The sequence below is a fragment of the Homarus americanus genome, unplaced genomic scaffold, assembly GCF_018991925.1.
Source record: "Homarus americanus isolate GMGI-L3 unplaced genomic scaffold, GMGI_Hamer_2.0 scaffold53233, whole genome shotgun sequence".
In the NCBI taxonomy this organism is placed as follows: domain Eukaryota; kingdom Metazoa; phylum Arthropoda; class Malacostraca; order Decapoda; family Nephropidae; genus Homarus; species Homarus americanus.
The window spans coordinates 4,800,854-4,814,248 of NW_024751660.1; the positions used below are offsets into that span (position 1 = coordinate 4,800,854).

The 13,395-nt window shown below is 48.1% G+C and overlaps 1 protein-coding gene across 1 annotated transcript in view; it reads right to left on the reverse strand.

The window, feature by feature from the left end:
• The window catches only part of LOC121854738 (regulating synaptic membrane exocytosis protein 1-like), a 102,178-nt gene that overhangs the window by 13,410 nt on the left and 75,373 nt on the right, over positions 1-13,395 (reverse strand). The window contains exons 15-16 of the mRNA XM_042349476.1: positions 8,232-8,374; positions 2,033-2,233 (exon numbers count right to left, since the gene is read on the reverse strand). Of these exons, the coding sequence (XP_042205410.1) occupies positions 2,033-2,233; positions 8,232-8,374 (344 nt within the window). The remainder of the gene's footprint in view (positions 1-2,032; positions 2,234-8,231; positions 8,375-13,395) is intronic.

Here is a 13,395-nt window from a genome sequence, read left to right on the forward strand (position 1 = left end):
TATATAAGACAGATTTAATTACGGTTTAATTAAATATACCTGCGTTAAATGGACTTAGACAGCCTGTAGAGAAATGGGGTACAATTATATTTCTTGTTCATATTATCATCAGTATTTACCAATGATAACAAAGGTAACATAACAACTCTTACTACCTGTTAACCTTGAAGTGATTTAGTGCCAGTAGACCATATGTCATACGTAGGTTAATGCCAGTGTTAAGGTAAGTTATGGTTAATTAGTGCCATTGTTAAGGTAAGTTATAGTTAATTAGTGTCACTGTTAAGGTAAGTTATGGTTAATTAGTGTCACTGTTAAGGTAAGTTATAGTTAATTAGTGCCAATGTTAAGGTAAGTTATAGTTAATTAGTGCCAGTGTTAAGGTAAGTTATAGTTAATTAGTGCCAGTGCTAAGGTAAGTTATAGTTAATTAGTGCCACTGCTAAGGTAAGTTATAGTTAGTGCCACTGCTAAGGTAAACTACAGTACTGTTAACATACAAGGTTAAACAAGGCACAACAATAAACCATAACAGTTAATACACATAATGGTTTAACTTACCTAACATCTATCTATAACATCACAACAACTAAATTATATAATGGAGGATTAAATTATAGGGAATTATTAAAACATACTCTTGTACTCTATCAAAATTCTAATTATCTCTTAAATAATTCATAATCATTACATAAGTATTGCATATTATCTCACTTTGTAATGTTGAGATGCTTAGGGAATAAAGAAACATTGATAACTCATGTTAAAGCGAAAATATGATATGATAATACGAAGATAATTAATAATGAAAGAAAAATAATTGATTCGTCCACCTTATTAGAAAGAAAGTGATCAGTCAGGCGTCATTTAAATATTAGTTTGGTTACATGTTTACGAAAATGCCTTGATTTTTTCTCTTTACTGGCGATGTTAACTGGACGTATCTAGTTAGGGTAGAGCCTCAATGTAATTTTGTTAAGTGAACGTATCTAGTTAAAGTAGAGCCTCTATAACGGTAAAGCCGCTTCTAACGTTATATCTGTGTTTAAACCAATTAGCGCTGTTCCCAAGTCTTCCAGTTAGGAGCAAAAATCTATCTTTAAGATTTTCCGTAATCCTTAACTCGAGCGTCTCCGTACACACACATTACTTCTTGAGATATATAACTTGAAGCTTATGGAGGATATTAAGAAGAGTTATATTAGGTGTTCAAGACTGGCACGAGGTCGACCTTGAACTCTCCTTAATGTCTGGAGAAATTCAAGGAGGTGTTTAATTCTCCTTCAGTCAACAATATGTGCTCACTTCAGGATGACGCAACTTTTATTCCGCTTTAGTCTAGAAAAAAACACTAATGCAGACATGAGGTAAAGCTACATAAACAAACAAAAATAAAACTATTGCTTAATTTAGGTATAAACGAAAACAAATCCATAGAGGAAGTGATAAAAATGGTTAGATGAGGAAATCGATAAATAGAGATATGGGATAATAAAGATTATATATATAAACATAATGAAATACAACATGCACTGGGTCTCTAAGAGGTCTAGTTTACTTTATATGATAATAATCTGGGGAGAGTCATAAGGGGTGGTACATTAACACGTCTCGGGAACTGTGTGGTGCTGGGGTACAGTAACACGTCTCGGGAACTGTGTGGTGCTGGGGTACAGTAACACGTCTCGGGAACTGTGTGGTGCTGGGGTACAGTAACACGTCTCGGGAACTGTATGGTGCTGGGGCACAGTAACACGTCTCGGGAACTGTGTGGTGCTGGGGTACAGTAACACGTCTCGGGAACTGTGGTGTTGGGGGCACAGTAACACGTCTCGAACTGTATGGTGCGGGCAAACGTCTGGAACTGTGTGGTGCTGGGGTACAGTAACACGTCTCGGGAACTGTATGGTGCTGGGGTACAGTAACACGTCTCGGGAACTCTGAAGGAAGGTGAGAGAGTAGCGGGCACCGTGAAGGGGTCGGGGATGGGGGAGGGGGGGAGCATAAAGTATTTTGAAGAACGGTATCTGACCTGGTTTGACCCGGTGATCGACCTGGTTGTTTGTCTTGAGGGAGTGTGACCTGGTGAGGGCGCTGTGGGAGGCTCGGCGCTGCCTCGGGTACTCGTCACCGCCCTGGAGGAACTCACTCCTCGTGGAAGACCTAAAACTGTGACTTCGGCGTCGCTCAAGCGGACTCATCGATACAGACAACCTCGCCTCCAAGTCCTCAGCTGACATACACAGTAGCGACAACACATTAACACATGCTGGCACAGGGTGTGAGGGTAGTGTGGAGGGGTGTATAGGCACTGGGTGTGAGGGTGGTGTGGAGGGGTGTATAGGCACTGGGTGTGAGGGTGGTGTGGAGGGGTGTATAGGCACAGGGTGTGAGGGTGGTGGAGGGGTGGAGGCACAGGTGTGAGGGTGGTGTGTGTAGGCACAGGGTGAGGTGGTGTGGGAGGGGTGTATAGGCACAGGTGTGAGGGTAGTGTGGGGGTGTGCAGGCACAGGGGTGTGAGGGGTGGTGAGGGTATAGGCACAGGTGTGGAGGGTGGTGTGGAGGGGTGTATAGGCACAGGTGTGAGGGGTGGGAGGTGTATAGCACAGGGTGGGAGGGGTGGGAGGGTGTATAGGCACAGGGTGTGAGGGGTGGTGTGGGAGGGGTGTATAGGCACAGGGTGTGTGAGGGTGGTGTATAGGCACAGGTGTGAGGGTGTGTGGGAGGGGTGTATAGGCACAGGGTGTGAGGGTGGTGTGGAGGGTGTATAGGCACAGGTGTGAGGGTGGTGTGGAGACAGGTGTGGGAAGGTGGTGTGGAGGTGGAGGCACAGGGGGAGGGTGGTGTGGAGGGGTGTATAGCACAGGGTGTGAGGGGGTGTGGGAGGGGTGTATAGGGCACAGGGTGTGAGGGGTGGTGTGGAGGGGTATAGGCACAGGGTGTGAGGGGTGGTGGAGGGGTGTGGGACAGGTGTGAGGGTGTGGAGGGGGGTGTATAGGCACAGGGTGAGGGTGGTGTGGGAGGGGTGTATAGGCACAGGGGTGTGAGGGTGGTGTGTGGGAGGGGTAGGCACAGGTGTGGGTGTGGTGTGGGAGGGGTGTATAGGCACAGGGGTGTGAGGGTGGTGTGTGTGTATAGGCACAGGGTGTGAGGGTGGTGGGGGTAGGCACAGGGAGGGGTGTGGGGAGGTGTAGGCACAGGTGGAGGGTGGTGTGGGAGGGGTGTATAGGCACAGGGTAGGGGTGGTGTGGGAGGGGTGTAGGCACAGGGGTGTGAGGGTGGTGGGAGGGGTGTAGGCACAGGGGGTGAGGGTGTGAGGTGGGTGGGAGGTGTGGAGGGGTGGCAGGCACAGGTGAGGGTGGTGGAGGGGTGTATAGGCACAGGGTGTGAGGGTGGTGGGAGGGGGGGTGTATAGGCACAGGGTGTGAGGGTGTGGGGAGGGGTGTATAGGCACAGGGTGAGGGTGGTGTGGGAGGGGTGTATAGGCACAGGGTGTGAGGGGTGGTGTGGGGGGTGTATAGGGCACAGGGGTGTGAGGGGTGGTGGGAGGGGTGTATAGGCACAGGTGTGAGGGGTGTGGAGGTATAGGCACAGGGTGTGAGGGGTGGTGTGTGGGAGGGGTGTATAGGCACAGGGGTGTGGGAGGGTGGTGTGGAGGGGTGTATAGGGCACAGGGGTGGGGGTGGGTGGGAGGGGTGTATAGGCACAGGGTGTGAGGGGTGGTGGAGGTAGGCACAGGGGTGTGAGGGTGGTGTGGAGGGGTGAGAGCACAGGTGAGGAGGGGCACAGGGGTGAGGGGTGTGGGAGGGGTGTAGGCACAGGGTGAGGGGTGGGAGGAGTGTATAGGCACAGGGTGTGAGGGTGGGGAGGTGTATAGGCACAGGGTGTGAGGGGTGGGTGGGAGGAGTGAGGCACAGGTGTGAGGGGTGGTGGAGGAGGTAGGCACAGGGTGTGAGGTGGTGGAGGGTGTATAGGACAGGGTGTGAGGGGTGTGAGGGGTGCACAGGTGTGAGGGTGTGGAGGTGTATAGGCACAGTGTGAGGGTGTGGGAGGGTAAGGCACAGGTGAGGGTGGTGGAGGGGGTGAGTAGGCACAGGTGAGGTGGTGGAGGGGTAGGTGAGGGTGGTGGAGGAGGTATAGGCACAGGGTGTGAGGTGGTGTGGAGGGGTGTAGGCACAGGGGGAGGTGGGAGGGGTGAGGCACAGGGGTGTGAGGGGGTGGTGGAGGAGGCAGGCACAGGGGAGGGTGTGTGGGAGGGGTGTATAGGCACAGGTGAGGGTGGTGTGGAGGTGGGAGAGGCACAGGTGAGGGTGGTGTGGGAGGAGGTAGGCACAGGGGTGTGAGGGGTGGTGTGGTGAGGCACAGGGGAGGGGTGGTGTGGGAGGGTGTGTAGGCACAGGTGTGAGGGTGGTGTGGGGTATAGGACAGGTGTGAGGGTGGTGTGGAGGGGTGTGTGAGGGTGGTGTGGGAGGGGTGTAGGCACAGGGTGTAGGTGTGGAGGGGTGTAAGGCACAGGTGGAGGGTGGGAGGGGTGTAGGGCACAGGGTGTGAGGGTGTGTGGAGGGGTGATAGGCACAGGTGTGAGGGGTGGTGGAGGTGGCAGGGCAGGGTGTGAGGGTGGTGTGGAGGGGGTATAGGGGCACAGGTGTGAGGGTGGTGTGGGAGGGGTGTATAGGCACAGGGGTGTGAGGGGTGGTGTGGGAGGGGTGTATAGGCACAGGGTGTGAGGGTGGTGTGGGAGGGGTGGGCAGGACAGGGGAGGGTGGGAGGGGTGTATAGGCACAGGTGTGAGGGGGGAGGGGTGGGTAGGCACAGGGGTGAGGTGTGGGGTGGGTAGTACAGGTGTGAGGGGTGGTGTGGAGGTATAGGCACAGGGGAGGTGGTGTGAGGTGGAGGCACAGGTGAGGGTAGTGTGGGAGGGTGAGTAGGCAGGGGTGTGAGGGGTGGTGTGGGAGGTGTAGGAGTGTGAGGGTGTGGAGGGGTGTAGGGACAGGGTGTGAGGGTGGTGGAGGGGTGGAGGGGCACAGGGTGTGAGGGTGGTGGAGGGGTGTAGGCACAGGGTGTGAGGGGGGTGTGGAGGGGTGTAGGGCACAGGGAGGGGTGGTGTGTGTGGGAGGGGGTGTAGGCACAGGGTGGAGGGGTGGTGGGGAGAAGGGGAGGGTGTGTGGGAGGTGTAGGCACAGGGTGTGGGAGGGTGGTGGGTGGGGTGAGGCACAGGGTGTGAGGGTGGAGGTGGCACGGTGTGAGGGTGTGAGGGGAGTAGGCACAGGGTGTGAGGGTGTGGAGGGTGGAAGGCACAGGGTGTGGGAGGGGTGGTGTGGAGGGTGGAAGGGTGGTGGTGGAGGGTGTATAGGCACAGGGTGTGAGGGTGGTGTGGGAGGGGTGTATAGGCACAGGGGTGAGGTGGGAGGGGTGTAGGCACAGGGTGTGGGAGGGTGGTGTGGAGGGGTGTATAGGCAGGTGAGGGGTGGGAGGGGTGTAGCACAGGGTGTGAGGGTGGTGTGGAGGTGTATAGGCACAGGGGTGAGGTGGTGTGGGAGGTGAAAATAGGTGTGAGGGTGGGAGGGGTGTATAGGCACAGGGGTGTGAGGGGTGTGGAGGGGTGTATAGGCACAGGGGTGTGAGGGTGGTGTGGGAGGGGTGTAGATAGGTCAGGGGTGTGAGGGGTGGTGGGAGGGGTGTATAGGCACAGGTGAGGGTGGTGTGGAGGTGATAGGCACAGGGTGTGAAGGAAAAGTTAAAAATTTTCTTGCTTGTGATACAATAGACAAAGTGTTGGAGGAGGAGAGATATAGTGTTGGTGAGGAGAGATATAGTGTTGGTGGGGATGTTGGAGGATAGTTGTAATGTAAAATGAAGGAGAGAGGAGTTAATGGAGAGGAAGCAGTAGTGAGAATGAATATGTATGTATGTATGTATGTATGTATGTATGTATGTATATTAGGGGTTAGGAGGCATAGTAGAAGCTATCGGTTATCAAGATGAAGATAACAGCTACAGCAGAATATGGTGTTTAAGAGATAGTGCAACAGGCATTTAGATACGAGTGACAGAACGAGGAAGATCACATGATAACTATTGCCAACACTCAGATGGTTGTCACACTAAGCTTCAACACTGACATGATGAAGGAAGAGGAGAATGTGGGGTTATGATTTGAGGTGAGTAGGGAGGAGAAGACTCATGATATAGACATGATACACATTATTAGACATGAGAAGACATGGGCATTATATCATACACAAGATACGACATGACATTCAGTCTCCACATGTAAAAAAAAAAAAAACAATCATTTACTGACCACACTGAAACACTATCAAAAAGTTCATTAGTATTGGCAGCAAAAAAATGTATATTGTTTTATGTGGCAGTCAAGTCAAACAGTAAAACAAGCAAGCAATTTTTAGTTTAGTTTAACATGTTATTCCACTGAGGATGAATGATGTCACGTGGCCACGACAGAGAAAGCCTTTGGGGCACCAGAAAGCGACATCAACTCACCTGTTACCGATGATCATTACGTTTAGAGTTACCTGTGAACCGTGTACAGGTGTAGGTGTGTAGGTGTGTGTGAACGAAGGCAGTATATAGTTCTGTCTTAGTTTTTAGCAGCGCTTTACATGACTATTATTTGAAAGAGAGAGAGAGAGAGAAAAAAAGAGAGAGAGAGAGAGAGAGAGAGAGAGAGAGAGAGAGAGAGAGAGAGAGAGAGAGAGAGAGAGAGAGAGAGAGAGAGAGAGAGAGAGAGCCTACCTCCCACAAGTTAACACAGACACTGACTGGTTAGAAGCTCATCTGGCCTCCATGTGCATTTCCCATCAATTTTTTTTACCTCACACGTTTTAGTGCCTCCAAATTATGTGAGGACGAGCCATAAAAGTTACTATGGCGCCTTTAACCCTGTAAGCACGTCATCACAAATATCCTGCATTGCAACTTTTACCATTACAAGCTGAGTGCCGGCCCTGATGTATAAATAACTCAGGGGTAATAATCACGGGTTTAACGGTACAACAACAGGAAACTTTACCTTCCGTTGTCAGCTGTAAGACACCCACAACGGCATCTTAACCCTCCGTTGTCAGCCGTAAGACACCCAAACGGCACTTACCCTCCGTTGTCAGCTGTAAGACACCCACAACGGCACTTAACCTCCGTTGTCAGCTGTAAGACACCCACAACGGCACCTTAACCTCCGTTGTCAGCAAGACACCCACAACGGCATTGACCTCCGTTGTCAGCCGTAAGACACCAACGGACCTAACCTCCGTTGTCAGCCAAGACACCCCAACGGCACTTTGACCCTCCGTTGTCAGCCGTAAGACACCCACAACGGCACCTTAACCCTCCGTTGTCAGCCGTAAGACACCCACAACGGCACCTTAACCTCCGTTGTCAGCTGTAAGACACCCACAACGGCACCTTAACCCTCCGTTGTCAGCCGTAAGACACCACAACGGCATCTTAACCCTCCGTTGTCAGCTGTAAGACACCCACAACGGCACCTTGACCTCCGTTGTCAGCCAAGACACCCCAACGCACCTTAACCTCCGTTGTCAGCCGTAAGACACCCACAACGGCACCTTAACCTCCGTTGTCAGCTAAGACACCCAAACGGCACTAACCTCCGTTGTCAGCTGTAAGACACCCACAACGGCACCTAACCTCCGTTGTCAGCTGTAAGACACCCACAACGGCACCTTAACCTCCGTTGTCAGCCGTAAGACACCCACAACGGCACCTTAACCCTCCGTTGTCAGCTGTAAGACACCCACAACGGCACCTTGACCCTCCGTTGTCAGCTGTAAGACACCCACAACGGCACCTTAACCCTCCGTTGCCAGCTGTAAGACACCCACAACGGCAACTTAACCCTCCGTTGTCAGCTGTAAGACACCCACAACGGCACCTTAACCCTCCGTTGTCAGCTGTAAGACACCCACAGTGCCATCTAAGACACCCACAGTGCCATCTAAGCCACTCTGTTCTGTGGTAACGGATAAAAACTTACCGTTTGAGAACCTTTTTGAAAACAGTTTTTGATTCTGTCTGGGTCTGTTGCTTCTTCAGTTGGTGGTTGACCCTAGAGAGGCTACTCACCCTCCAGCACGGAGATACACAGTTACCCCTTGAGCACCACAAAGAAAAACTTACCCTTGACACCAAATTAAAACTTACCCCTGAAAACCAGCTAAAAACTCAACCTTGAACACCAGAAAAACACTCACCCTTGAACTCAGGACTGGAGGAGGACTGGTAAGCTACAGAGGAACGCCTTGACTGGGGCAGCGAGTGGGGGTAGGAGCGGGAGAGCTGGTACACCTCGTTCTCGGCCTGCTCGCTCAAGGATGACCCTCGTCTGGAGGGTGACCTAGCACGGGGAGAGACACCTGAGCATGGGCTAGTAGTGGGGGGAGGAGAGGGGAGCGGTGGTTGTTATGGTGGATTCTGGTGGGCGGGTTTGTGTCATTGTGGTACAGAAATATATTTTGTGAATAATGATTTAAGGATTGATGCTTTACATATACACACATTATATATATATATATATATATATATATATATATATATATATATATATATATATATATATATATATATATATATATATATATATATATATATATATATATATACTATGTAGATCCACAATGAAAACGTGATAGATAGTCTTGATAATTAGTAAATGGTTTGAGTATTCTCTGAAGATGTCTTGAAGAAAGACGAAAGCTAAGGTGCTCCGTTGTTTCCTTTTTCCCGTGTGATTTTATCAAGATATATATATATATATATATATATATATATATATATATATATATATATATATATATATATATATATATATATATATATATATATATATATATATGCATATAAACCTATTATACTTATACACACTCATGAGATAAATATACATCGATCATTATTATATAAAGAGCAGAGTTATCTGTGTATACCGGCTCAGAGGAGGAGTTATTGTGGGCAACAGGTAAGGTATGAGGTGAAGTAGTCCCAGGTAGGTCATGAGGGACAGTGTGTACCGGTCTCACTTAGTACAACAATGGGTGTTAAGTGTGGTGGATACCTTAAGGTGTTTACAGGTGTTGAGATACTGTGGTGGTGCCACACACACACATATACACCCCCCACACACACACACGCATATACCCCGACACACACACATCCCCCCACACACACACATCCCCCCACATACCCCCACACACACACAATGCCATACCCCACACACACACATCCCCCCCCACACACACACCCCCCCCCACACACACATATACACCCACCACACACGCACACGCATATACCCCCACACACACACACATCCCCCCCACACACACACCCCCCACACACACACATACACCCCCCACACACACACACACGCATATACCCCCACACACACACCCCCACACACACACACATACCCCCCACACACACACACACCCCCCACACACACATACCCCTCACACATACACTCTTCTACACACACACACACACACACCCACACATACCCCCAACACACACACACACACACACTCCACACATACCCCCACACACACCCCACACACACACATACCCCCACACACACACTCTTCACACACACATCCCCCACACACACATACCCCCCCCACACACACACTCCACATAGCCCCCACACACACCCCCACACACACCCCCCACACACACATCCCCCCCACACACACACATCCCCCCACACACACCCACATTGCCCCACACACACCCCACACACACACTCCACACATACCCCCACACACCCCCCCACACACACACCCCCACACACACATCCCCACACACACATCCCCCACACACACACATACCCCCCACACACACACACTCCACACATAGCCCCCCACACACCCCCACACACACACCCCCACACATACCCCCACACACATACCCCCCACACATACCCCCCATACACACTAGCGTCAATATTCATCAGCTCATCACCTGTAAACACCACAAATACCTTTATAGTTAATAAGAGTTTAAAGTCATTTCTCTTGTGTGGGTAAGAGAAACAGCTGACACTGATCGATGGTAACCTGCACATTCATTATCCTTCATAAACATAAACATCATCTTTTACATATCATTTTTACCTTAATTAATCTCTATAACTTACCTGCGCTTCAAAAAGTTAAAACAAACCCAAAAATCTCAATACATTCTCTTAATGTTTTGGTCTGCATTGAAAAAAAAAATTATGTAGCAGTCATCATTGAAAAAATAGTTCTATATTTCTACTAAACAAAAGGTCAGACATCATCATGCAGTATGGTGACACAAAAAAAACTGCATGACCACAAAAAATGAGACACAAACAATCACTTCTAGCTACAGGTAACATGGAAGAACATTACTCAACCAGAATGCCCCCCCCAAAAAAATAGAGTATTTATGTCTCACTAACCTGCATTGCCCCCACTGATGAAAAGTTTGTTAGTAAGTGCAAATATTGTGTCGATCATTACAGGCTGGTCTATATATATATAAAAAACGGGCAATAAAGTAATACATGCAAGGAATTTGGTGTTCTTTGACTGACAACTTCACCATCTTGTTTATCAGTCGTGATGGCGTGTGGGCATTAGTCATAAATCTTAACAGAGAATTTAATTGTCAGTTTTGTAGCATATACAAACTTGTCTCCAGTGTGGCCTTGTGAGAAGAGCCACGTAATTACACATACACACATACACACACTCGCACGCGCACAAACAAGCTCATACACCCACACAAACACAGAAACAATCATCACTCACATACATTTACAGGCGCATTCATGAACACAGCTGCCAGACTTTTATATATAGCAATGAAACGAATGATGCAATACTCTCGAGTCAGCGGTCCTGGCAAATGACACAAGCGGGAGTGAGTGTGTCGTGTAGAAGGTGGTGAACACACAGGTACACGGTGTATGGTGACCTGCTCACCGGTGATGGGGACCTATGGGGTATCTTGGCTAAATAGTTCCTCAATATCCCTAACCTAACCTATATAATGTGTGGAGTATTAACTAAAAGAAAGCTTAAGGATTATGTAAAAAAAAGGAAAAAAAAAATCCTCTGAAAATCTAGTTAATTTCCAATAAAAAAATTACATAACTCTATAACTTCGCCTCTGAATGACGATATAAAACCCTTGTGTAATATCATATACAAAACTCCTATTGAGTATTAGCCCTAAACTCTCCATTAGAACTTTACAGTCAGTTCCCCGTCAACAACACGAGATGGATAACCTGGAACACAGCCGCGAGTATTGTCACCAAAAGCGTTTCATATTGCCATATAAGTGTGCCGGACTCGTCAGCTAGGAGCACCTTGTTTCTTTACACTTACTTGTGACAGCAGAAAGCGGAAGACGGCAGAAGGAAGAGTAGTAAATGAATTAGATAGTCGAAAAACACAGGACGTGGCAACTCAAAGGCTATCTTTTTTTGTTCCCTGGCCTTAGTTGTTTACAATAGATCACAACAACCTACAGATCTAGGGTCATTTGTGTATGTGCATGTAGACAGTATGTGGATGGTAGACTGTGTGTGTATGTGAGTATGTGTGTATGAGTGAGAAAGTACATGTTTGTGGTGTGGTGGTGGGGGTGGGAATTAGAGTGCACGTGAGAATTATAGAGTGCAGGTGAGACAGTCAAGAGTGCAGGTGAGACAGTCAAGAGTGCAGGTGAGACAGTCAAGAGTGCAGGTGAGACAGTCAAGAGTGCAGGTGAGACAGTCAAGAATGCAGGTGAGACAGTCAAGAATGCAGGTGAGACAGTCAAGAGTGCAGGTGAGACAGTCAAGAGTGCAGGTGAGACAGTCAGAGTGCAGGTGAGAGGTAACATAAACAACTGTGACGTGTAAACAAAAACACACGAGGTAGGTATGAATCACGGGAATCCTGCCACCTCACCACAGGAGCCCAACACCACGTTATCCATACGTCAACAAATATATCAAAACCTAGAAACACGAGAAAGTATCCAACTAAACTTATCTCTCATAGGAATAACAAAGGTGCTGAAACGTATGGAACCTTTGTGAATCCCGATCTCAAGTTAGAGTCTGGTGGTACCCGAAACCTCTGTTGTGTTTATACTGTGTCCAGGTGATAGGAATTGGACTGTTAGGATGGAGTGTGTTGTGAGGAGAACCATTATATTACCGTTCTGACGCGATGCATTTCAGTTTAAGTTTATTTTTTTTTTCTCTTCCTCTCTCTCTCTCTCTCTAAATCCATTACATATCTGTCAATCCAGTTAATTATCCATCTATGTATCTATGTACCTGTTTGTTTATTTATCTTATCATTAACCTATATATCAATGTATCAGTCTATTTATCCATCTACTCGTTATTATTCTGTTCCTAATTGTACCAAGTGAGAAGAACAAAACTCAAGATACATGTGGCCTCCTTCCCTCACCAAGACACATGTGGCCTCCTTCCCTCACCAAGACACATGTGGCCTCCTTCCCTCACCAAGACACATGTGGCCTCCTCCCTCACCAAGACACATGTGGCCTCCTTCCCTCACCAAGATACATGTGGCCTCCTTCCCTCACCAAGACACATGTGGCCTCCTTCCCTCACCAAGACACATGTGGCCTCCTTCCCTCACCAAGACACATGTGGCCTCCTTCCCTCACCAAGACACAGTGGCCTTCTTCCCTCACCAAGACACATGTGGCCTCCTTCCCTCACCAAGACACATGTGGCCTCCTTCCCTCACCAAGACACATGTGGCCTTCTTCTCTCACCTCACCATATGGATGGCTGGTCATCCGTTAACCCAAGACAACGTAGGTGGTACTTCCTCATGCTGTTATGGACTCAAATTAGTCTTCTGATCATTTTATCAAAGGAGAGACAAAACTTCTGCCTTGGTTTGGGAATATTTCCATGTGTTCTGTTCAGCTCAAGTGATCAAGGGTGACCAAGACCTCGTGACTGGCTGTGTCAGGTCAAACTTGTTATACGACATTCCTCACTCGTCAGAAGTACGACCACTGACAACAGGAAAAGTGTAAACTCTGCTGAATAACTCAACACAAATCTCTATTATTTGTTGATATATATTTATGTCTTTACATAAGTCGAGAAAATTTGAAAAACTAACATGTTTTTGTGTTGATTAAAATGAGAACAAAATTATTTCATAAATTAATTATACACTCGAGTGTAAAGTTAACTGACGCAAGCAAAACTTCTGACACAGTTTTAGAAGAAAGAGAAAAATAACCTATTTTACTCTAACTTGTAACAAAATGTTATACAGTTCATCGTATAATATAAAACTAAAACTTTTTGTAAAATCTGCGAGTTTCTTAAGGTGTCGAGGCTGAAGTAATAGACGT